This window comes from Schistocerca nitens, chromosome 6 (genome assembly GCF_023898315.1).
Source record: "Schistocerca nitens isolate TAMUIC-IGC-003100 chromosome 6, iqSchNite1.1, whole genome shotgun sequence".
Classification (NCBI taxonomy): Eukaryota; Metazoa; Arthropoda; class Insecta; order Orthoptera; family Acrididae; genus Schistocerca; species Schistocerca nitens.
This window is the reverse complement of record NC_064619.1, coordinates 249653829-249680797: the sequence shown is the minus strand read 5'-3', so window position 1 is coordinate 249680797 and position 26969 is coordinate 249653829. Positions and strand designations below refer to the sequence as shown.

Sequence of the window (26969 nt, the reverse complement as noted above, 5' to 3'; positions counted from 1 at the left end):
GGTCAGCACATTAATCTGCATTTTACAGTATTTCACCTGTCTCTTACACACCAGGTGGAAAAGTTTTGCCAAAATTGGCTCCCCCCCAAGGAACTCAGTATTTCTGAGGAAGTGTCATCTATTCCACGAGTCTTGCCCGCTTAGGTGTTTCAATGCCCTGTCAAATTCTTCTTTCAGTGGCATATCTCTCATCTCATCTTCATCTACTTACTCTTCTCTTTCTATAATAATGGCCTTAAGTTTGCTTCCCATATAAAGACCCACTATATATTCCTTCCACCTTCTTTGTTTAGTATTAACCCCTCTGTTTTAGCTCTTAATATTCATACAGTTGCTTTTCTTTTCTTCCAAGGTCTCTAATTTTCCTATACGTGTTGTCTAAATTTGCCTTCCAAGGTCTCTAATTTTCCTATACGTGTTGTCTATATTTGCCTGTTTGTACAGTCTTGTAATTGGTTTCTAGCCATTCCTGCTTAGCAATTTTGCGTTTTTCAGATGTAGGTGACTACTTTCTTTGAAATACACCTAAATGCCCAATCAAATCTTAATTTACCAATACAGAAGAAACAGCATGGGAAATACGGAAGCGTCCGATCCCGCACGTCTGCTTTGACCCATGACGTCACAAATATGGCGGAAACGACCATAAACCACGATTCCAATATGGCACATATAAAGTCGTTACGTACACATTACGAGGACAAAAATACATCGAAAAACAAACACACACACTTTCCACAAAAAGCCTAATGACACTAACGGGACAAGCGTGGGAAATAGGGTTTTTTTGGGTGGGGACAAACTAAATATAAACAAATTTAGAAACCCACCCCCATACAAAACCACGCAAAACAACGAAAAGAACCGACATCACTAAACTCCCCACCACTGAACACAATATCATCTGGAATCGGACACTTCCCTTGACCTATATAGCCCAACAGCAGCTCCTGATCCCATAAATTAGGACCTAACACTTCCCTTATCCTATATAGCTTAAAAACATCTCCCGATACCAATACCAACATTCACAGCCACACATTGGGATCGAACACTTCCCTTGACCTGTTATCCTTACGACATCTCCACATACAGCCGTCCCTGGTCCGAGACGCTGGAGCTTTAAGTAAGCCTCATTTCTTCACGACATACTGAACACTTCACGACTTCATCCAAAAATCCGAATAGTTGAAGAAATTTTACTAGAGAGAACGCACTGTCCCCCATCACAGCCGACAACCGAAAGCTGTTGACCCTGTCAGTCATATCCATACCTACAAAAGACATAAAAAAAGCAATTTACCAAAATTCACACACGACGCCACACTCGCAAACCAAACCAAAAACATCACCTAACTCACCACCAGAGAGCACCACCGATCGCATCAAAACGACACCTACAAACACGCCACTCTCACAAACTAAATTCCGCGCCATCGTGACATCACACACCACAGCAGCCTTATGTCACGGGTCAAAGCCGACGGGTGGGATCGGATGCTTCGGTCGACCCACAGCATGAAGCTCTTTTTTTCTTGAAGTAGCAGCTTTCATTCTTATTTAATATGTTAGATTTTCTGGCATAAGCACAATTATTATTATTAAGCAGTACAGTGGTAGTTTATCGTTAACATAGTGCACAGATTAAATTTCTATGGGTTTGTTGCCTTTTGTTAACATACACACTGATTTGGTCCAGAAGGTTGAAATCTTGATGATATCTACAGAATGTGCAGAATGAATGAAATACTATGTCTCAAATGTGATTATTCCCCAATCATAATTCTTCACAGTGTTTGTTTTGCGGGGAAAATGTAGCTGGAGGAGGGGAATGGATTACCGAATCTATGGTTCTACAGCAAGTTAAAAAGATACAAAAGGGCACAAATGAGTGTTTCCTTCTTATTACTGAAAGCAGCTAAAATGTTTGCAGAGAAATAGAATCCTCAAACCATCCCACAAAATTCTTTATTCATTACTGCTTCAAATGGCTCTGAGCACTATGGGACTCAACATCTTAGGTCATAAGTCCCCTAGAACTTAGAACTACTTAAACCTAACTAACCTAAGGACATCACACACACCCATGCCCGAGGCAGGATTCGAACCTGCGACCGTAGCAGTCCCGCGGTTCCGGACTGCAGCGCCAGAACCGCTAGACCACCGCGGCCGGCATTACTGCTTCAAGTGGAGATAATGTCAAACTGTTGTGAGCCAAAGAATAAAATCCCTCAGATACTGTTTCCAGTGTTACAGTCTTTATCACTGCGAACATCACCTGATTAATTTCTTGTCAACCAATGCAACATGTTTGAATAACTTATCCAAAAATGGCTGGGGTAATTCATCTAAAACTGCTATATTTCAATAATATGGATGGTGTTTGTGTGAATTTTGCATGGGATCCTGCTCCTTCTCTACTGAAACAGCAAAGGGAGAAAGTGAACACCATGCCTTCATCTATCCACTAGGATTTAGTATAAACACTTCTTTGTGGCAGTTACCTCTGGCACACAATGGTTCTAGTGCCAATTATATATAGTTTATCTACATGCATTGCTTCCACACTGGTTTGGGCCTTTTCAAAATGAGAAGGGTTACCTGTTGAAATACCTGCTGCTTTACACCAATTTACACAGCGTTATTCCTGCAAGGTATTGATTATTGGCTTTAAAAAAATAAATTAATTAATTAAATAAATAAAAAAAACTTAAAAGCTCACAAATGACTGTGGCTAGTGTATTTAATAAATGTCCTACACAAATGAACCAATAGCTTCAAGAGGGGCAGGGGGTAGGAAATTTGTAAAAATGATTCTCTAGGATCATTTCCAAAAAAGTTTAAAAGAAGCAGCTTTTCGAACTGCTGGTAGAACTAAACAATGTGATGGCAGTGTATATGGATTATTGTAGTATGGTGGCTTATGCACAAAACAGCTCCATATTAAATACATACTTATTATACGGCTATGGTCACCCATATACGTAAGTCACAATGAAAGCATTCCTCTGAACCACTATAACAATGATAAGTGAAATTGATATCTTAAATACATAACTAAATATCTTTCAATCACATTAAAATGTAAGTGTGTTACATTAAATGCATCAAGGGGAATGTTTGATACTAGTTGTAGCTTTGACCAGTGATGTAATGTTAATGGCTGCTGTAATCTCCTCCTTTGGTGCACATTTTTCCAATTTGGATGTTAGTTAGCAATGCCACTATGTGTGAAAGCAACAAACCTAGTTCTCATGACAGACTGAAGTGTAGGCCCCTAGCTTAGCTCATTTGAAAAAAATTGGTGCTGATATGTCACTATAACTGCCACATTGTTTACAAAGTTTTTCATATGTTTCCCACATCACTGGTCAAAGCCAGTGACTAGCACCTAATACTCCTCTTTATCTCAAATCTTACACATGAACACAGAATACTGGAAGTTGTGTACACTACACAAAAAACAAATGCAGAGTGAACAACAGTATATTTAGTGACACACATAAAATGGAATGCATCCAGATAACCATTTTTGACGGTTTTCCTTTAGCTGTACCAGTGAAATTAATGTTTCCTTGCAGGATCACATGTCTCATTCTTTGAGATGCCAGTAAAAATACTAATAGCAACAAAGCAAAATATAAGTCATTCATTTGTGATTAAAATTTACATTTAACAGCAGGTAGAAGTGCAGTAGGCTATACGTTTCTATGTTCTATTTTAACATAGCACCAATAGTAGAAAATCTACCTAATTATTATGTTCACATACACTTCAAACGGAAAGATAACTACGCAAGTTGCTATAACGGTCAGCATACTGCTGGGTTATTTCTCCCATATGTTACCAGAAAAAAACAAATTTCTTACAAGTGGGAATAAACGAAACGCAAGCCGACGCGAACACATTACAATCTGGAGGCACCATTTCACAAGATGCTTAATAAATGCACTTACATTGACTATGTACTATCCAATTACATCATTTGTAGAGAAACATTTTCTTTCTGTGTACGTACTTATAAGCATGCTCTTGATCCAGTTATTAAAGTTACGCAGGTAGAAAATACGGCTCTTGCAGCGAGCCTCAAGCCCCTTGTCTTCAAGTGTATTGTAATGAGCTGCTACAACAGAACCATGTCCCTTGTCATCTGCTTCGCGGGCTTTAGTCGACAAATCTGAGGGCGACGCTGCATTTGATGCCTCTCCTGCGCCCCCATTTGGAGGCTAAATAATGGAATAAACTCATCAATTTAGGAATTTAGGACTTGTAAATTTTGTTACTCTCTTTATACATACCGTCACATCTGAACTGCTTGTCGGCTTATTAGCCTGGCAATCGGTATTTTCAGGGTTGTTTTCTTTCATTGTCGATGAAAGTTCATTGGCCGTAACGTTTTCGGCCATTTATTAAACACAAAGGCTAACACAAAATCAAGAAAAATCAGAAAGCTCCGACTACGTGTAGCGCGTTAAACCGATCGTAGATGCATACATAGATTAAATGTTTATGCGCTACAGCTACATGTCTTCTAAAAAGAGTGATAACCTGAATTTAAGTAGCTTGGTCACAAAACACGTGGTTTCGCGCCAAAAATTTATTGGTGTTATATCAATTTGTGTATACACAATAGCATCATCCTTTCATATACAACCACCATTCTTCAAGGAAACATAAACATCTTTGTATCACGTATCATCTATGGAGACTACCAACTACACAAGCAGACAATTGTTCCTCGGTAATCAATTTCGTTCGAACCTTACCAGTAAAACAGGTTTTGTATAGAGTAACAGTCGTTCATTAAATTTCAGTTGCTGTTGTTTTAAGCCGAGTTCACACACGCAACTAACTTTACGCTACAGCTAATGGTGGCTTTCGTTAGTGGCACCGTGCACATGTCGCCACAGCTTTCATCATTGCGTCAACTGAAATCCTATGGGTGAGTATTAGTGTTATAGTGCAGGTTATGGCAATAGAGCTGCGACAAGAGTTAAGTACAAGGAAGACGAGTCCCAAATGTTACATCCGAAAATGATTTCGCACAGGAATAAATCAATGACCATAAACATATTTACAAAAGAAATTATACTCGAAGTCGAAGAAGAAATGTCGTCTGCTATGACAAACTAACCAACAGATAGCATGTAAATATCATCCGCAGACACGCCACTCTTCCATTACTTTAGAATCTTATTGTATTCGTTGACCTAGGCATTCGGGAGGAGAGTTTTAGCATCCACCAGCGTCGACCATTCAGTCTAAAGCCGCCTCGATGCCTTTGGAAAGCACACGACCGATTTCCATCCCTGTTCTTGTTTAGTACAGCTTGTCGCCTCGTTCCCTCGTCGTCAACGGAAGATTATACCGTAACACCCCCCCCCCCCCACCTTTTTTAGGTGACATTGTCCACGGGCCGTTTTCTGCGGTAGACTTGCTGCTGTTTCTCAGTACCTCACCAAGTAATCAAAGTACGCCATTCCCTTTTCCACACACGTAAATCTGGTCTTGTGTTTCTACCGTGCGTCACACAGGTACCTGACGCGAGGTGATTACATGATATTCCTCTTCAAATCTGCTCTTCTTCAATACGTACCAACCATGGGTAACTATCGTTGCTGCTGGTCAACTATCAGATATCTCACTAAAGTCTAAAGCGTTTCTATGAAAAGATTTTACAAATAACATTATCCATTAAGTAAATATTTATTACGAACAGAGATGGCCATGTCACAGTTTCTTCGCCAGCATTCAAACTACTTCTATCTTCAGTATAATGTGCAACGTTCTGTCGATTAAGCTGACCACAGTACAATCTCAAACTTCGATAGATGTTCCGTGAAAACGTATATCCTATAGCAGGCATCGGTAGTACCCGCTCCTCGATTCTTTTTGTTGATGTGGTTTGTGTAAACACTGACCAAATCATTATGCTCTAAAGCTGATTCATTAGCAAATTCTTGTACAAAACCTTGCAGACGCTATATCGAGTCCTGGGACCTTCTTGAGTTCTACTGACTTGAGTTTCGATTCCACTGATATTAATCTGTGTGTCCACAATAGTATGGACACTCCACGAACACGCTTTGTGAGGCATCAGGCTAGCAAGTGCATGCTCATTGTCGTAATCAAAGACGTGTTTTATGATAATATCTGAAGGGATAAACGAGTGAGACCGAACAAGCACGACTGAAGAGGTTTCACGGGTGTTGTGTGTGTCCAGGTCCCATGTTGTTATATAATGGCAACATTAGGGAACCATGGAAGTCAGACCTGGTTCAGTAATGAAATGAAGTCTAATGTGGACTGTAAAGATCAGTCATCTTTACATGGAGCAGATACTGATTGCAGTGCAGCTTCATTAGTGTTGCCGTCCAGTTTAGACGTAAAGTACAACACCTAGCTGCATTTTAGGTGATTCTTAAGTCGATCAGTAATCCTGAAATTGTACTATAGCAAGCGAAGAATCGATAGTCGAGGCTCACTGCGGGTATGAGCAGTAGGATTGTAGCTTCAGTGTGTCCAACATGGACGTAACTTTCCGTGCCTTTTGGTGATCGATAGTGATGCTACGATGTAACGACAGAATACAGTGCTTTGTCAGAGACTAGTTTTGTTCAAGAGACACAACTTTCACAGCCAAGTGTCGTACAAATCAGCATAGCAGTGACCTCTAAAAACTGTCTGAGGCCAAAATTAGGATCCAAATAGTATCAAAACTTTAAATGGTAGTCGCACTATGAAGACCTCCTGAGTTTCATTATGGATGGTTTCCTTCCTCTTACAGCACACCGAACATAGTGAACAAAATGGCAGGATGTTTACATTACCGATAATATAGATGACAAAAATAATGCTTTCCTTAAGAAATTTCTCATGCTCTTTAAGAGCCGCTTTCCATTAGAACGTTCTAAACAGGGTAGTAGCAGTAAAATGCAGTCTATGTGGCTGACTAATGAGAGAAGGATATCACGTTGATCAAAGTGTGAATTATATCAAAATGTTAGAAGTAGTCACAATCAATGCTACAGTAACCCATTACAAACAGTATTGTAAGGTGCTTAAAAATGTTATTAGGAAGGCAAAGGGTATGAGGTACGCAAATAGCGTAGATACTTCAACAGATAAAATTAAAACCATATGATCAGTTTTGAAGGAAGTGTCTTGTCAGCAGCATAAGGTCGATGATATAAAGTCAATTTGTATTAAAAATATTTCTGTTTCTGATAAGTCAGATATATTTAACAATCATTTTTGAGCATTGGTGCTGAATTAAATAAAAACTTAGTTTCAACAGAAAATCATATAACTCTTCTAGAAAATGACTTTCCAAGATTGTTGCCTGAAATACTCCTTTGTGATAGTGGCAAGAGGGAGACTGGGTCAATAATTAAATCACCGAAGACTGAGGACTCTCATGGATATGATGGCGTGCCTATCAGAATACCAAAGTACTGTGCTGCTCGTCGTAGCCCAGTACTTAGCCATATTTGTAATTTTTCATTTAAAAATGGTCAATTTCCTGAACGATTAAAGTACTCAGTAGTCAGTCTGCTTTATAAGAAGGAGAGAGGGATAATGTGGACAATTTTAGACCTATTTCTATGCCACCAGTGTTTGCTACAGTTATTGAAAAGTCTTTATATGTACGGATAATTGATCATTTTATATTCCATAATTTGCTATCAAATGTACAGTTCGGCTTTAGAAGTGGATTAACGGTTGAAAATGCTATATTCTCTTTTCTCTGTGAGGTACTGGGTGGATTAAACAAAAGGTTTCGAACGCCATGCATTTTTTTATTTAACTAGGGCATTTGATTGTGTTGATCACAAATTATTGCTCCAGAAATTGGGCCTTCAAATAGTGCAGTTAATGACCTAACTTCATGGCTTGTAGAAAATAAACTAATGCTAAATCACAGTAAGACTCAGTTTTTATAGTTTCTAACACACAATTCAACAAAACCCGATGTTTTAATTTCACAGAATGGGCGTATAATTAGTGAAACTGAACAGTTCAAATTTATAGGTGTTCAGATAGAAAACTGTTGTGGAAAGCCTACGTTTTGGATCTTGTTCAAAGACTTAGTGCTGCCATTTTTTACTATTCCAATAATGTTTGAAGTAAGTGATTGTTCGACACAAAAAGTAGCCTACTTTGCGCATTTTCATTCGCTTATGTCGTATTGTATTATATTTTGCTATAACTCTTCCCATTTTCAAAGAACATTTTTGGTTCAGAAATGGGCAGTTTGTGTGATAAGTGGTGTAAGTTTGTGAACCACTTGGAGACACCTGTTCACTAGTCTGGGTATTCTGACATTGGCCTCTATATATATATACTATTTACTGTTGTTTCTTGTTAACAATATCAGCTTATTCCCAAGAATTAGCAGCTTTCATCCACTCAATACTTGGCAGAAATCCAATCTGCGTTTGGATCGCACTTCCTTGACTTTGGTACAGAAAGATGTGCAGTATACTGCTGCATCCATTTTCAGTAAGAATTCAAAGATCTTAGTAGTAATCCACACTATTTCAAATCGAAAATGAGAAGTTTCCTCATGGGTCACTCCTTCTAATACGCTGTGAAATTGCTTGAAAAATTAAGTTGATACCAACATTATATTGTTGATTGTGTTTTCTTAAACTCACGCCTCATCTTTTTGAGGTCCATAAAAAATTATATTATTTGTTATTGCTTTTATGTTGTAATTCCATGTACGAACACGTTCCATGTCGTTGGAGATTTGCTTCTCAATTTGGTCCTATGGAAATAGACATGTAAAATAAAATAAATAAATAAATTTCGACTAACTAATTCGTAGTTTAATACCCTCGGAGACTATTTCTCACATATAATCCAGAATTTATACAGTGCTTGCTCGCACAATACACATTTATATGCCTCATTTTCTTGGTTTCTAATACTAAGTTAATTTTTGGAAGACATGAGAGATATTTTGCTAGACGAAAAGGAAAATAATGCAGACGCATTTTTACATCCTGTTATTGAAGTATGTGTGAGTAAGAATAAGTACACTGCGGTTTTAGATTCTGGGAGCCAATTGAATGTTATTAGTGAATCAGTTTTTCGTATATGTGTAAGAACTATTGCTTGTCCTGTGTTACCTAAAGTGTAGCGATTGGACAGTTGAGAGGTGGCATGAGCCCCCCTCATATTTCTATCTTACGATTTTCCTCTCTAATTGCATGCAGTGAAAAGTTGCTATTCCTTCACACGCGGACTTCCCACGCAGCGTCTCTCGTCACCCAGGTGGTCCGGTGACAGGCAGGCACTGCTGATCTTGAAAGGGTAAGCCAACGGGTGTGAGGGAGTCGAGTGAATGCTTTCCAGACGCCGACATTGTCAAAAGACACGCCCGAAGGGGCCTGAAGTAGCGGCTGGGCTAGAGGTTCCCTTACTTCGCAGAAACTTAGCGAAAACACTTTCTGGCGGGCTACCAGCGAGGCGTGGGAATGACTTGTGTTCCCAAGCAGCCTTGGCGCGCAAATTCCCGCGTTTTCTGCCGTATAGTAACTGTGATTGGCTTGCTGAGGGCATAGCTCCGTGACGTAGCAAAATCGGCGCAGAAATTGGCACCAAGAATCTCCAGTGGTGGAATGGTAGTGCTCCGGCAATAGAGTGGAATTTTCCGCCGGTTTTCGAGTTGCTGATTCGAACGGTTAACCACGGCCACTGTCGTGGGGGCGGGAATGTTCTGTGTTCGGTTTGTACGGGTGCTCTTGTGGTGGGTCGGCTCTCGCCTTTCGGTCGGAGTAGGTTACAAGACTGAGCTCTCGCTGGTCTGCACAGCCTGCCTTCCATTGGCTGTCTAATATACTTTTATTTAATTGTAACTGTTTGACGAAGTTGTTGAAGTTTCGACTTCAACGTAACTTTCCAAGTACAGTTGGCAATTGAGTGTTCTGCGTACAAGCGGCCTATGTTGTCTGTCTTGATCAGTTGTGGCTAAAGTTGACTGTATTGGAGTTACAGTGTGACTTCGCTTGTTAAAATCAATCACTGTACCGTAAGTGATTGTGTGGCGAGCCTTCTTTGTCTCCCTCAGAGGCGCATTTGTATTGCTAGGAAGTCTTTAGTCTGGAACAACCAAACCAGGATAATTTGTTTCAGGCTATACTCGCGACATTATCATCACCACGACGGGACGTCGAAGCAACCAGCCATCGCCTCCGGTACGCCAGATCGTGTTCTGGCAGTTAAAAAGACAGTTTGGTAATGTATGTCCGCAGCACCGGCAGATAGGGATTTTCCTAGGTGATAATCAGAGCTCAGCAGAGCGCGCCTGTTCGTCTTTTTCTAACTTTGTTCTGTCTTGGGTAGCAGCAATTAATGTTGGGTTGGCTGTGTGTTTTCTCTTAAGATTTGAGTTGCAAGGAATTGGCTCCACATACCACTTCGTCATAAATGTCACAATCCAGTTTAGGGACAACTTCACCTTCATAGCATTTATTTGAGTATCCAATTTGAGCCAATTTGATGTATTGTAAATGTTTCATGTGTTTTGTTTATTATTTTGAGTTTAGTCATATTGTTATTTTGGACAGAACTTTCATTCTGTTAATCGGCAGAGCAACCCTTTCATTTCACACTACGTTATTGAAACTTTCCTTTATTTAATTAATGTCTATCAAATTAAATTATTGCAGGTGCCAAACTCTTTTCTACTCCACTTGCAGGATCGATTACAGTCGGTTCGCGTTTCTTTTTAATCCATGTGCAACAGCAAAAGTCGGAGTTAGAATAGGGGGGCTTAGAGCATCATTTATATATGAAGATTCTCGAAGAATTTAGTGTTAAATACACTGTTAGCCCCGGCACCTCGCACAGTATTATTTAGTTCGCAATGCTATTCTCATTAAACGAAAATCAGTTGACAACTCTGTTTGGTTAGTTTGCATTCCTGATGAATGGGTTGATAAATTAATTTGGTATACACATTTCAGTTATGCACACTTTGGTCCCAGAAAATGCTTTCATAAATTACGAGAAAATTGCTGCTTCAGTAACATGGAAAAACGTATTCGATTTGTTCTTACCAAATGCAAATTGTGTCAAAAGGCTAAGCCGCCAACTATTTCTCACAGAGCACCGTTGTTTCCTATCATTCCAGTGAAATTAAAGGAGATAGCTGCAGTCGATTTGTTCGGTTCAGTGGATCGTTCTACTAATGGTTTTGCATACATTTTGGTAGCAGTGGAATTGACATCAAAATAGGTGTTTTACACCTTTACGCAAAGCAACAGCTCGTTCAGTATCTAATGCTTTCATCAAACATTTTCTTAAAGAAGTGGGTCATGTTGATAAAGTTATATCAGATAATGGATCACAGTTTCGCTCTAAAATTTGGCTTCGTACTCTACGGCGTCGTAAGATTGGGCCAATTTTCATTTAACTTTTTCACCCTCAATCTAGAGGTGGTTGAAGGAAATCAATAAATTGTGTCGTTTTTATTGTCATCATAATCACAGAACATGGGATCAGTATCTTCATATTTTTCAAAACATTCTGAATGAACTCCCTAATGATTCAACTTCTTTACCGCCTATATTGATATTAAAAAATAAAGCACCGACAAATCGCATTTCTGAAATATTTCCTTTTCCGCCTACACGGAAACTGTGGCATTCTGAAGTTGTCAACCTGGCTCTACAAAATATTGCATCTGTGGCTGCTAGAAGAGAGAAATCACCTAAACATCCTGGTCGTTTAAAAACTTTGTCAGTTGGTAAAAAGGTGTTAACTAAGTCTCATCGTTTGTCTCACAAAGGGAAAGGCTTGTGTCGCAAATTTTTTCTGCTTTATAACGGTCCATATAGAGTTTGCAAAATTATTCATGATAACACTGTTGAAGTAGAAACTCTTAAATCACGGCGCTCTAAGGGAATACATCATATATCGAACGTAAAAATTTTTGTGGAATGACATAGTTTTGAGAAATTAACAATTACACGTAAACACGTAGATAATACAAGGTTACCGCTCCGTGTTTTGGCGGCGGCACATACACAAAGCGACAGACAGTCTGCGCGCTGCACAACGTAGTCGTTGACCGCAAACAATTACTTTCTACATCACGCTTACGTACATCTGATCGAGCGGTCAGTGCGAATGCACTGACAGCCATAAACAAATACACAGTCTAATTTCTCCGATTAAATTCAGTATAAAGCTATAGTTACTTGATAACTTACGTTATTAACGTTCAGTTTTTTCCAGGATACAGTTGTATAAAATATTTAAGAGCTTCAGGTAAATTCTGTGTGTGTCCGACGTTAAGAGGACTTGCTATCGAGAAAATTTCAGGAAGAATGTAATTTCTAAGAAGAAAGTAATAAACTAAAAAGGTAACTATTAATTGAGTTTATTTTCAGATAACATATTTCTACTTAGGTATGTACTTTACACATAATTTGCTGCTCGCGATTACGTGATTTATACTTTGTGTTAACTGATTTTGACAATGTTTTATTAATGAACAGGGCTGTTACTTATGTATATTATGCATCGCTTGGCTGCTATGCTTTTTCACTGGTGTCATATTTATTATTATGTGCCTGCTTTGCCTAGTTATTTAAATTATAATTGTCACCTGATTATTTGTGCTGATAATGTTATGTATGTAAGTTATACTTTGTGATTTATCTGCTTGCGAATTCACGTTTACTTATTGAGATTACATATGAACATTTATTTGCATATGCTGTTATGATGCTAATGACCTGTTTATTATGTAAAATATATACTTGCTGCTTTGCGTATGGATTGCATATTTACACATTTCTGTATTGTTGTCATAACTACTCTTTAATTTGGTATATAGAAATGCTGATATACTGTGTACGAACATGGAGTTTAGGTCACACTATGGTATTAACTATAGATTGTTCGCTTGGCAGAGCCTTGTTGTAAGGATTGTGTTGCATCCACTTGTTGACATTCGTTCTCTACTTGTATATTTACTCGCTATTGCATGTTTTGCTTACGGTCAGTGCTTTATATTGTAAGATAAGAAAATGAACTGCTATAATTCTACGAACTACATTGGTACAAGAAACTTCATTGAAGTCACATGAACTGGAGGTTTTATGGAAGCTGTATAAATTCATGCTAATAGAAAGGAAGCTAACGACATGAATTACCAACACTAGCTTTAGACCATTGACAGTTATTACACTCCATTCTTCTTGAGCAATTGAAATAGCAAGTGACACTTGACACAAAGGAGTACTCCACATGTTTGCTTTTTTCCATGATTCTTGAAGTGGTGTACACACTGCGAAACATTACGATTTATTCATTCAAAGTCTCATGTGATCATTCATACTATGTACTCGCACCTACTTACTGAAAGTTATTCAAACGGAAGGCTGTTAGTGGTCATGTATGCATTTCTTTTATTTTATGATGGACAAGGTAACCAAAATGTATTTTATAATTCATATTGAGTAGAAGATTTGGCTCAGGTGGATCACAAAGAGGTTGTGTGTGGACACTGTGTCTTTGGATTGTATGGGATGATGAACTGAAGTTTGCACTAGGATTTTATCTATACTTGTTCGAGGAGACTGACTAGAGGAAAGAGTTGTTATGAAAGTGAAATAATATTGGTGATGAGGTTTATATGTATTAACATAAGAGGTATTATTGAAGTATTGAGATAATTTGATGCTGATGATTATTGGAGTTTTGGTGGATAAGAGGTAAAGTAAGTGAGGAATATAATTTTTTGTTGGTTTATATGGAACAAGAAGGATGAAGATGGCAGACTAGAGCACTTGAGTGGAAGGAAGATTGTCTACACACACACCTTCTTAAATCAATAAGCACTATATACTTTTTTCTGGAGAGTGGAAGTATGTGCATATCTTGGCACACTGACAGTTGTTCAGCAACCGTACATTTTGATTTGGCTTGGCAAACATTGGTCTTGACATGATGACTATGACGTTGACTAACTATTATTGACTATTATAAACTGCTGCCACCACTATTTGATACACATGTTGAACATCGAATTTTGACAGAATTGCATTTACACAGTTAACACTGATCAATTACACAATAGTACTTAATATGTGGATGAAAAGATGAGTGAGTGTTTTCCTTTCCTAATCCCAAATAATTGGTACCGACCTACCTCCTAAATATTATTTTACTTGTTTGTTGTGGCTTGCACTGACACCTATAAATATTATAGGTTTACTGATATTTGTGTATTTGTAATAGTTAATATGACAATTATCTGATCTCATTTGTGTGTTTATTATAATTTGTATGTTTAGTGTAAGAGCATTGATAATAATTTTGTAAAAGCAATTGTGTGTGCATTCATACTGTTGTTCATGCTTACACTTATTAACATTGGTGGGTGCCACTTGGAAATGTTTAACTTCTGCTGACAAACTCTGATTAACTGTTTATTTATTGCTAGTGAATATTATGGACTGTTACCTGCACTTGTTCAACATTGGTGGGTGCCACTTGGAAATGTTTAATCTTTGCTGAGGAACTCTGATGAACTGTGTAATTATTGCTGGTGAGTATTATGGACTGTTACCTTCATCTGTTCAACATTACGGGGTGCCACTGATGGAATGGCTTCTACTAAAATGATGTCACTTGTTGCTGTCTGCACCTGTTCAACATTACTGGGTGCCACTGATGGAACTGCTGCTACTGAGATAATGTCACTTGTTGCTGTCTGCACCTGTTCAACATTGCTGGGTGCCACTGATGGAACTGCTTCTACTGAAATGATGTCACTTGTTGCTGTCTGCACCTGTTCAACATCACTGGATGCCACTGATGGAACTGCTTCTACTGAAATGATGTCACTTGTTGCTGTCTACACCTGTTCAACATTACTGGGTGCTACTGATGGAACTGCTTCTACTGAAATGATGTCACTTGTTGCTGTCTACACCTGTTCAACATTACTGGGTGCTACTGATGGAACTGCTTCTACTGAAATGATGTCACTTATTGCTGTCTGCACCTGTTCAACATTACTTGGTGCCACTGATGGAACTGCTGCTACTGAGATAATGTCACTTGTTGCTGTGTGCACCTGTTCAACATTGCTGGGTGCCACTGATGGAACTGCTGCTACTGAGATAATGTCACTTGTTGGTGTCTGCACCTGCTCGCCATTGCTGGGTGCCACTGTTGGAGCTGTTTAAATACTGCTGATGAAATGTTATGGGACTGCTATTTGCACCTGTTGACCATTACTGGGTGCCACTGTTGGAAATGTCAACTACTCGGGGGAGTGCTACTTGTTTATTAAACTATTGAAAGGATTTTATGTGAATATTTGTGTAAACTGATTTATTGTGTATTTACTGTTTATGAAATGGTATGAGACTCTTACCTGCATCTATTCGTCATTGCTGGTGCCATTGCTTGAACTGTTTAACTACTCTGACAAATGATACTTGTGTAAACTATTATGTAAAATCACACGTATGCAAGCATTTGTATTCCTTACTGTATTTTATATACTAGGTTATTGAAGGGTCAGTGCAAAGCCAAAATTTATTTTGTTATATAATATTTACTTATTAATATCATCTTTTATTTTTGTCTGTTTTTTTTAACGAATTGGTTTTATTTTCACCACCAATGCTGGCAAAAATACCATCAAATTGTAGCCCGTGGAGGAGGGGCATATGAAAGGTGGGTACACTGAGTCACAGCGCCAGAGATTGCGCCAAAGATTATTATTCCGCCGCCTCCACTGGTGAAGTAGTAGTTCAGAGATTGCCGTGGGCAGTACTTGTTAAGAGGATGTCGAGAGCAGTACTAGTTCAGAGGATGTCGAGTGCAGTTGTTGTTCTGTTGGACGAGAGAGTAGATGCTGTTTAGTTGGTGTAATGTATAGATGGAAGAAGTTTCAATGATCACCGTGTATTTTTCGTCAATATATATGGAGGTAAAAAAACATTATTTCACATTTCTTTAATGACAATGTCTCTTGGTCCCAGGTTCAGTCAACAAAGCATCTGGCTCGTGTTCATTTATTAGACTTGTAATTCTGGTTTCTATGTGCAATTATAGTATTTATGGTTTTTCAATTAGTTCATTGTAAATGGTGTTTAAAATATCTTGTAATATTGAGGAAGAACCATGCCAGATACATGTACGTTGAATCACACTACCACACACAGAACAGTTACGCTTGTGCTTTGTTGTTTCGTAGCTCTTATAGTTGCAGGGGACTTAATTCATCAAATGTGTTAACGGAAATTTCTTGTCATTCTTTATTGTCATTTTATGCAGTCAGATTGCGTACTTATACTACTCAGGGCCAACCGGTTATGAGACTTCATAACCTGACACACAGCTACTAAAATTATTGCATTTTATTTATGCCCCCATGCAGTGTGTCAGGAGGAAATGAGATAGAGGGTCGTGTGATCAGCAATGTACGGATGTTGTTAGGCATCAAAATTTTCCATCAGAGGAACCTTGATGGAGTCATTACATGACATAATGGGACGGCTAATGTGGATGCTGAACTTGAAATGCATTGCAGAATATTTTGATGAGACAGTACATAATGTGGCATGATGGCCAGTCTGAATTGTCCTTAAACAATCTTCTACTTGCAAATCTCTTAAACTAAATACAATTCATTGAGTTTCACTCTCACTGAGCAGGAATTCATTAACCCGAAACCAGACTGATACTTCTGATACATTGTCTTTAGTCATAGTTTAAAAGGTACCAAAGGCTGAATTGAACTGAAAAGTGATGTATCATCAGTATAGAGAATGGAGTGAGCATTCATGTAAAATGGCAAATCATTTATCATTAGAAAAAATAGCAGAGGTCTAAACACTCAATCTTGTGGCACACCACTCTTAATTTTGGCTATTTGCAATCTCTCTTTCTCAATACACACAGTTTGTTTACAGTTATTAATAAATGATGCAAAATTGTTATTTATATTGTTGTTAATGATTTTGTAGTAAATTAATTCATTGAGAAAGGAATCATGCTCTACACAGTTGAAGGCCTTTTTAAGGTAGCAACATGTACAAAAGTACAAAAAGCGTAACTGAGTTGAACTTTCTGTAGCATAACAAACGTTGCGTCTCTTACATTGTGCCACTAGTTCACATATGCAACTGCATGGCAACTGCAATATGACACTAGCTGTGGCGGAACTTTTGTTATGTGTGTGAACCTGAAGATAGCTTGGGGGCTGGTTTGATCAAACTACGCTACTACCGGTATATCTCTGGAGGCTTTTCCATCTCTGTGTAATAGCTGTGACATACACCCATCTGAACCCATTCACTGCAGTCAAGTATTAGCCTTTCCCTTAAATTTTATGCTCCACAGTTACTGGCATTACCAAAATGGCATTTTATTGATGCTTCTAGATGTGTCAACATCAATATCTATACTCAATGACCCACTGTGAGGTGCGAGACAGTGAGTAATTAGGCTTTTTCCACTCACTGGCGCTACATCCTACATCTTTCATGTGTTGAATTATTCACTGAATGCCTCTGTGAGCTTTGTGATTAGTCTAATCTTGTCTTTACAGTCCCTACAACAGCGATTTGTAGAAGGCTGTAGCATCTACTTCTACATCAGTACTCTATAAGTCACCTCACAGTGTGTGGTGGAGGGTACTTCTGGTACCACACCTACTCCTAGCTACAGCCCAAACTAAATGTAGTTCTTGAAAGTTGCATGCTTTTGTGCAATGGCATCTATCTTAAAGTGTCAGCTTGTTCAGAAATTTCAACATTTTCATAAAGTTCATGTGTAAAATAAACCTGTCATCAATAATGTTACCATTCTCTGTATACATCCAATGTCCTCTCTTAGATCTACTTGGTACCGATTCACAATGTGTCATATTAGGGACTTCCAAACATTCCTATCGGTAGGCTGATTGTATTTACACAGATCCTACCAATCAACCAAAACTTGGCACTACCTTTACCAGTGACTGAGCCTATGTGATCATTCCATTTCACATCTCTGCAACGTTTTACATCCAGGTATGTACATAAATTGACTGAGTCCAGTTGTGACACAATGACGTTGTAAATAAAGGCTACTACATTTTTTTCCCATTTTGTGAAGTGTGTAGTTTCACATTCCTCAACATTTAAAGCAAGTCTCCAAACTCTGCACCATTTTCAAATCTATTTAAATACATGTACAGATAATAGTAACATCTGTCAAAACTCTGAGGTTCTGTTAATATCTTCTACCACACCACTAATGTACAGTTGATTCACGGTTCTCTTCTGTTACCCTCCTAGCACATACAATTAGTGTACTGCATGGTCAGCATGGAACACACTTCCCTGGTGTGCTTTTTTCCAACATTTGGACGCAGTTTTTTTCATTAACTGGCCTTCACTATATTACTGCTAAAAGAGGGCATAACTCAGCAGCGTATTCTATATATGGATTCCATTGGGTCCTAGTGCTTTTTCTAGTTTTGGCTATTTCTGCTGCCTCTCAATGCCACTGATGATAACATTTATACCAGTAATTTATACTGTGGTAGGAGTACTAAAATGTATCTTCCTTTGTAAAGGAATAATGGAAAACAGTTAAGTACCAGTGTCTCTGCTTTTATGCGATATTACATTGGTACTTAGAGGGACATAATGTTAAAAACTGAAATACACAGCATTAATGTTCCACAATAAAATTTAATTTACATTTTATTGCCTGGCTTTCTAACTGTAGAAATCTAAAAGCCAGTTCACAATGAAATAAAAATTAATTATTTTGTGAAACATTAATACTGTGTTTTTCAGTTCTTAATATTTCTACTTTTGCTTTTCTAATATCAATTTCAGTTCCTGTGTCTTTCATGAGTGTTCAAACACTAACGTTGATGCCACTGACAAACATTACATATGATTTCTTTGGGTATTGTGAGAAGCCTTCCTACAAGATTTTGCTACAGTCTTCATTGAACATGTCACACCTTTCCCTTTTGATGGCCAAATGCATTCCTTTTAACATTTTCTTGTAATAGACATATGTCTTGTTTTAACATATTGTGAAATACTTGCTGATTCAAGAGATATTTCGTTACACAGGTTGTATTCCAAGGACTGTCTCTGCCAATATGACCTGTTGTACTGGGTTCACATCTACCAAATGCCTGGTCAGCTATTCTTCTAAACTTCAGCTACAGTTCCTCTATGTGCTCCTGTCCTGAGCTAAATGTTTTGAGTTTTTCTTTGGTGTATGACATGACAATCTCTTTTCCTAGATTACTGACCATGGAAATTTTCCCACTTTCTGTAGTCGTTCTTGGCACAGGTGCCTCATGATAACTGATACCAGTTTCAATATGGACATCCTCAAAGAGGTCAGATCTATTTATAGCCAATAGGTCTAATATATTTCCATCAGGAGTGGATTTGTGTACAATCTGTTATAAGTAGTTTCAGAGAAGGCATTTACTATTGTTTTGCAAGATGTTTGGCCACACCAAACTTTAGTTATCCCAGTCGATGGTTGGCTGATTAACAACTCCCCATATGATGACAGTATGATTGAGAAACATACACAGGGTGTTTTAAAAATAGTTTTCCAAACCTTGGGGACAGGTTCCTTGCACCAAAACAAGAAAAATTTCATATGTACATATGTCTGAAAATCGTTAGTTTTCGAGTTATCAGTGAAAGCTGGCGTTCATTTGCATCATTGTATCCTAGATGTTGGTATGTTGCCCAGGAGACTTGTTTATATTCGTTGTTTGCAAGTCTTCATTGTGTCCATTGTGTACATGTCCATACTGGTGTTGAGTTTACTGAAAGTGTTCTGTTCAAACATGGTAAAATATTCGTTTCATAGACAGGCAGACATGATTTTTATGTAACGCCATCCGAATGGTAATGGACACAAGACACTACGGCTATATCAAATGTTGTTTCCAGATCTAAGACAACTGAGTCATCAAACCTTTGGTACAGTGTATCATTGTGTTGCCAAGACAGTATCCACACCACCATAGACTATTGACCAAGAAAGACCACTTGTTGCTCATACACCTGATAAGGAAGAAAGAATCTACCATCTGTTGAAGAAGAGCTAGTTATCAATTCAGGATAAATGGTGCTGGCATGTGGTGGATACAGAAGTTCAACTTGGAGGATACAGCACGATCAACTCATGTATCCATATCATCTTCAGCGTGTCTAGGGTGTTTCATCTGCTGATCACCCACCATGGGAGAACTTTTCCCAATGATTTGTTGGATAAACTGCCAATTCGTTGTTTGTCTCTGTAATTTTGTTACAGACAAGGTAACGTTTGAAAGAGATGAAATAACAAATTCTACGACCAACACAGAGAGGACGATCGCAATCATCGTGCTACAGTACAGGTTGGACATCAGAATCTGTTTTAAGATTTATGTGTGGGCTGGAATTGTAGATGACTGTCTGGTAGGTCGATACATTTTTCCAGCGCGTCTTACAGATTATGTCTACAAGGACACCTGCACATAAGAAGAAACATGTGGTTTACACTTGATGGAGCTCCAGCACATTTCAGTCTCATTGTTTGAAATGCACTGGATGGTCCTCTATCCTTTGGATTATCATCTCTGTGAGCACATTACTATGTAGTAGACCACCAGGCTGCAGAAACCCTTCTCTGATGTGCCATGGATGCCTGTAAAACAGTACGAAACTGTCAGAGAGTATTTGAAAAGATGGAAAAGTTCATGATTCGTTGAGTGCATGTATGTTTAGAAGCAAGAGAACGACATCTCGAGCATTTATTATGAGTTTATGTGTTAATAAGCCCCAATAACCCAAATTGTAAACTCTCATTAATAACTCGAAAATGAAGGATTTTAGGAGATAAGTATATTTGAACGTTTTTCCTCGTGTTGGTGTAAGGAACATGTTTCCCATTACGCTCCTTTCGCTAATGTCAACATTAACCAGGTTTTCTAACGTCTTTAGAAGAAAGGACAAATTGATTGGTCTCATATCCTTAATCTTGTTTTGATCAGTTCATCATGTCTTTGGAATGAAAACCTTCTGTGTCCTAATGTCCTCCAACCAATAGGAATGACTCCTGTAGTTGGACTGAATCTAAACAGTATGTTAAGAGTCTAATTAATCCTTCTCCTGTTTATTACAGCAGAGCCTGGAACCATCTGGGCCTAGGGACAGATTTGAAACATTCTGCCTCCCATTGGATTTTTCTTGTAATTAACACATACTTTGGCGGATTCGGAGTTCTTCTGTTGGTTACCAGTAAATTAGTACCTCACAGGGGCTGAATCTTGGCCTGGATTATCTGCCAGAGTGCAATGAGAGAAGCGAATCTTGAGGCACACATCCAGCGTCTCATGTGCTCAGTTAGTATACTCACCATCCTGCTTTCTTAGTGTGCCTCTTAGTTTAGTTGGTGTCCTTGTAAGGATTCTGTGAAGTCTGTCTCTTCCTCACAGAATATTTTCCAGGATGACTGTTTCACTTTCCTAATAGCAAGATTTATCAAGGGTGTTCCTACATTTTGTCCATTGACCTTTCCTCCCTGTAAAGAAAAACTGTCTGGTTACTTGCTTTCTTTGCAATTAAAGATTGTTTTTCCACCAAGATAAGTTCCTGTTTGTGCACTTTTGGTAGTTGAATAGTTTTGTAGTATGAGGTCATGGTGGCAGGTGTTATTTCACCAGTCATTTCCTCTAAGTTTAGTGGATTTATTATCGAGGTATTGACTTGAGATGAACGTGGGTTTAGATCTTTCCTATGAGTCCAAGTCTCTTTTCCTAGGATTCCTATAGGCTACAGTTTGTTTAACACCAATTGTCGCCTCAAATTTAATAGACACGTGGTCAGGTAGGGATGGTTCCATTGGAATGTGCTACTATCTAACATAAGTAGTCATTAAGATGGACACAAACGTTATGTCTGTTTCTTCTTTCCTTCGCCCTTCCCTGAAGGTAGGTTCCCGACTCAAGATCTCTAGGTACATTCCAACAGATATTAAAGTATGTACTCACCTCTGCTGTTGGTGTTGCTGCTTCTCCACACAGGGTTGTTGGCATTGACATCACAGTCAGTCAGCAGTTGTTCATTCAGTTGCAAGCAGCTCCATGTCAGCTTCCTAACTTCCTAAAGTGGAGCTGCTCTCTCCTTGTAAGGAAGACATACTGAGGCCAATACCATTTTCGTCGTGCTGCTTCGTGTTGATGATCTCTAGTAAGTTCCTGATAACTTCCTGGTGCAAAAGTTTGCCATTGGCATGAATGAAATTTCATTTTGTACATAAATGCATGTCCTTGGGATTTTTACATTTCTAGCGTAAATCAACTTACCTCCAGTTCCTCCAAAGTCTGTAACGCCCACTTTACTTTTTTTTTTATATGGATAGGATTCCTAACTCTGGGACATGTCCACCTCCTGTCTTCCTAGAAGATGATTCATGGCGATATTTGCCCCTTCACAGATGCTGTCTCTGTCAACTTACCTCCAGTTCCTCCAAGGCCTAAAATGCCCCTTTTCTATAGAAAGGTTTCTTGGATGAGGTCCATGTTTGTTTCCTGTATTACCAAGGTGGTAGTTGCCCACTTTCTATGCTTCAGGGTATCTGTAACACTTCCAGCCACCAACTTGCTACCATTGTCACCTCTGATGTTCTTGGTCACCTTGACAGTAACCTGCAAGAACCCTTAATACCGTTTTAAGTCTCGCTCTCGCATTGTATTTAGGAATTTTACTTTGACCTCCACCAAAAGGCATTGGTCATCAGTTCAAAGCTTCTGGTTAACGATCATCCAATCCTTTGTTCTAAACCTGTGCTTCATCTAACAAATCCTTTGGATTTGTAGTAGTTTTGGTATCCAGATTGATACCATAGCAGTTGAATTGTTTTACTGCTCAGTTCACCATGCAATTAACAAGGTGAAAAATGATTTTTGTGTGGGGAAGTTTGGGATGTGTGTCGTTACTTAACACAAGAAAACAGTATACCACGTCAGACTATGGATATCCTCCACCAAATAAATATGATGCATCTTGTGTAATCCGCAGTGCTGCATCTTAATGCTGCCATAGTCATCCTGATGTTACTGCATCGCCACTCAGGAATCAAGCAATGGTAGAAATAAGCTCCAGGAATTCGTGTTCACAATGAGTTTTATTTCGTATGCTAGGTGTTCGGCAGCGAACTACATGTAAAATTGACTTACCACTGTCACATGACTGATGTCAAACTGATCGCCAGCTGAGATATGGCACCATACAAATCGCCTCTGTTTATATGATTTTACACAACTACTGACATTGTTACATATCAAATTTTTAAGGTTTAACAATTAAAACTTTTACATACATCTTCCCAAATTACATCGAAATTATCATGAAATAAAAGTGAATAATTTCATCCAAAGACAGAAGGAATCTGTTTCTGTTAACATTATAAATTACATGCTTTATCATTACAATAATATATTTCGTTTGTTTGCACATATTATTTTACTTGCTTAAAGAATAATCATCCTATCATTTTCAGGTGAACAAAGAGATTAGTTTTATTGAATGAAGGACTGATATCCAATTAATTAAATTTTGTACAAGTAAAACTTTATATTTCTATATAGTTGTAATTACAATTCCGTTAACTAACACCAATTAAAACATTAGTGTGCTTAATTCTGACGAAAAATTATCATGTCATATTTCTGTTATGGATACAATTTGCTTTTTAGTTTGAAATCATGAAAATAGCTGTCTTTCGATGACTAGAAATATCGGAACTTTAATCGTTAATTGCTCCATAATCACAACAGCAATTTTATTTCTACCATATGCCTAAAGTTTGTATGATGTACAAATTGCGTTGGTACATCAGCTTTTAACCCACCATATTTCCTTCATTCTGCATATTGGTGAGGCCAAATGTAAACAATGTCCAAACAATAGCTTAAATTAATGCAAATTATTAATTTGCTGCAAAAGAAAATCTTCAGCATATCCAGATAACCAGGACAGACAAAATCAAAGGAGCACACTGATATAACACATATGCCCCTCTTCGGGAGAGTGGGGATGAGGCTGGTAAGAAGCCATAGAATCCCAAAGGGTTATGGTATTACAACCAGCAGCTTCACTTCATATCATAGAGATATCATGCCACCATCTCCATCAGCCAATCCACTGTTCCCATCCCCTCATAGACAAAGATTGGAGCACACTTATCCAATAGACCTGAATTCTGGGTGTTGAATTGTGTTCTCCACAATGTTTCCAAAGAGAGCTATCTAGAGTAGTAACCGCTGCAGCAAGGTGATGGAAACCAGAGGGTAACGTTGTTAGATAACCACCATCCAGAAATCCAAGACTGCAATATTTTAAAGTCAGTTTGCATGTTTCCTGCCCCAGCTTGTTTTGGGTTTGGTTATCAAGTGAACTGCGAGTATCAGACTCCTTCCTTGTTTGCTCATTCCTTGTCTTAGAAGTAGAAGGCATTCATTTACTCCTTTCACGTTGAGCCAGTCTTTTCTTAGAGATCTTAGGTTCAAGACTTTTTAATTCCCTCCATTTGTTCTTAGGAAGCCATTCATTACCTTCCTTCGTTTTTGAAGAACTTTCCTTCACTGTGCCACAGACAAAGCTTTAGTCTTCATTAGGTGTAGCTTCTCAGTAACACTTTCCATTTCTGTGATCTGTCTATCCTTCGATCCAGTTGCAGAACCTGCCTCAATCGCTCCAATGCCCAATGTCCGAGTTTTTTATTCGTGTAGTACTTGAAGTCCCTCGGTTTCTTATTTTCTTCAGTGTCCTCCAGTTTGGTCCCATAAGTATTTGGGAAGTATTGGTCCACATTAGGCTAACCACTAGCATAAGGCTAGTTATTAATGGAGGTCAGCTAGTATCTCTGAGGCTCCATTCATGACAGATCATCCCATGTCCCTTGCATCTATTGGCAACGATCAGGTCACAAAAGGGTTTGGCGAGTGCTTTCACTTCGTCCTACTTTTTCCATCTGATCCACATATTGGCGTGAATCAGGTGGACAAAGATAGTATACTTACATTGCCCCCTCCCACTTCTAAAGCATCTACGTTTGCATGTGATCAAACTCCCCAGAAAAAACAACAATAAATAATGTGAGACCTGAGTTTCTCCTGGCGTATACAACTTTCAAATAACTTCCGGGAATTCAGCCAGGTAACACTTTCAGCGACCGCCGATATTTCGGCGGGAGAACACCCCGCCATTTTCAAGGCAAACTGCAACGGACAGGTGGCGTACATGCAAATTTAATACCTCGGTTCTCCGACAGAAGCAGGAAAGATAACACACACACACACACACACACACACACACTGAAACACTAGTGCCACCAAAGATGACCAAAGTCAGAGCTATCGATAGTGAGACTATGAATTCGCAGGTGAGGCAGCATTGACTCTGTTCCTCTCTGTTCCTCTCTGTTTTCTCTCCCTTGTCAAAAAACAGAGGAACAGAGTCAATGCTGCCTCACCTGCGAATTCATAGTCTCACTATCGATAGCTCTGACTTTGGTCATCTTTGGTGGCACTAGTGTTCAGTGTGTGTGTGTGTGTGTGTGTGTGTTATCTTTCCTGCTTCTGTCGGAGAACCGAGGTATTAAATTTGCATGTATGCCGCCTGTCCGTTGCAGTTTGCCTTGAAAATGGCGGGGTGTTCTCCCGCCGAAATATCGGCGGTCGCTGAAAGTGTTACCTGGCTGAATTCCCGGAAGTTATTTGAAACAATAAATAATTTTAATTCGTAATGATTCAGAGTTAGGCGACAATGTATGGTAGAATCATCTTGCAATTGTTGGATGCATGTAAACAGTTGTGGTGGTCAACTCATTGTCTATGGCAGCTCCTGCATAGACCCCACATTTGGCATGTTCTGTTGCTCACTCTCTACACGAAACAGAAAAACAAAGACATTTATGAAACACATGTTCCCTACAATGTTACATTATATAAATAAAATCATTTAAACACACACAAAATTTCTTACCATATATTTAATTACTACTGACTTCTCACGTGTAATCACTTTTTAAGTCTTCTCAAGTGTAACCACTTAGGTGCAAAGTACGAGGATTGACTGAAAAGTAATGGCTCCACCTTCATAACTCTTCAACAAATGTTCAAATGTGTGGGAAATCTTATGGGACTTAACTGCTAAGGTCATCAGTCCCTAAGCTTACACATTACTTCACCTAAATTATCCTAAGGACAATCACACACACCCACGCCCGAGGGAGGACTCGAACCTCCGCCAGGACCAGAGCACAGTCCTTGACTGCAGCGCCTAAGACCGCTCGGCTAATCCCGCGCGGCTAACTCTTGAACAATGGCAGCATTGGTATGCGGCAGGTACTACCTTGTTCCGTAGCCTCTTCTCTACAGCTTCAGTTTGCGGGAAGCCTTAACATCGAACGGTTGTGTTGTTACAGTGTAAAGTATGGAACCCTGCGCAGACAGTCTGTCAATGCGATTCAAGCAACGTGCAGTCATTGAATTCTTGACAGCAGAAGGTGTCACCCCGAAGGAGATTCATCAGAGAATGAAAGCAGTTTATGGTGATTGCGTTGATGTGAGTACTGTGCGTCGTTAGGCGAGTATGTTTAAAGATGTTGAGACGGGAACATCTGACCTGCGTGGCAAACAAAGAGTTGGACGTCCTGTGACAGCAAACACCAAGTTTCATAAGCAAAATGTTGACAGATTGAGTCAGGACTATCGTCGTATCGGTCAGAGAGAAATTGCAAGCAAAATTGGCGTTTCAGAGGAACATGTGGGTCACATTATTGCTTTGCTTGGCTATTGGAAGATCTGTGCATGACGAGAACCCAGGATCTGACTCCTGAAATGAAAGCGCACAGACTTGAAATTTGCCAGGAACTCCTCTCGCGTTACGAGAATGAAGGTGACGCCTTTCTCCATT

At 38.9% G+C, this 26969-nt stretch overlaps 1 protein-coding gene across 1 annotated transcript in view; it reads right to left on the bottom strand.

The window, feature by feature from the left end:
- Positions 1–4683, bottom strand: part of LOC126262671 (mRNA cap guanine-N7 methyltransferase) — a 125004-nt gene extending 120321 nt beyond the window's left edge. Inside the window, exons 1-2 of the mRNA XM_049959444.1 lie at positions 4299–4683; positions 4019–4226 (exon numbers count right to left, since the gene is read on the bottom strand). Coding sequence (XP_049815401.1) covers positions 4019–4226; positions 4299–4406 — 316 coding nt within the window. The 5' untranslated portion in view covers positions 4407–4683. The remainder of the gene's footprint in view (positions 1–4018; positions 4227–4298) is intronic.
- Positions 4684–26969: the final 22286 nt, after the last annotated feature.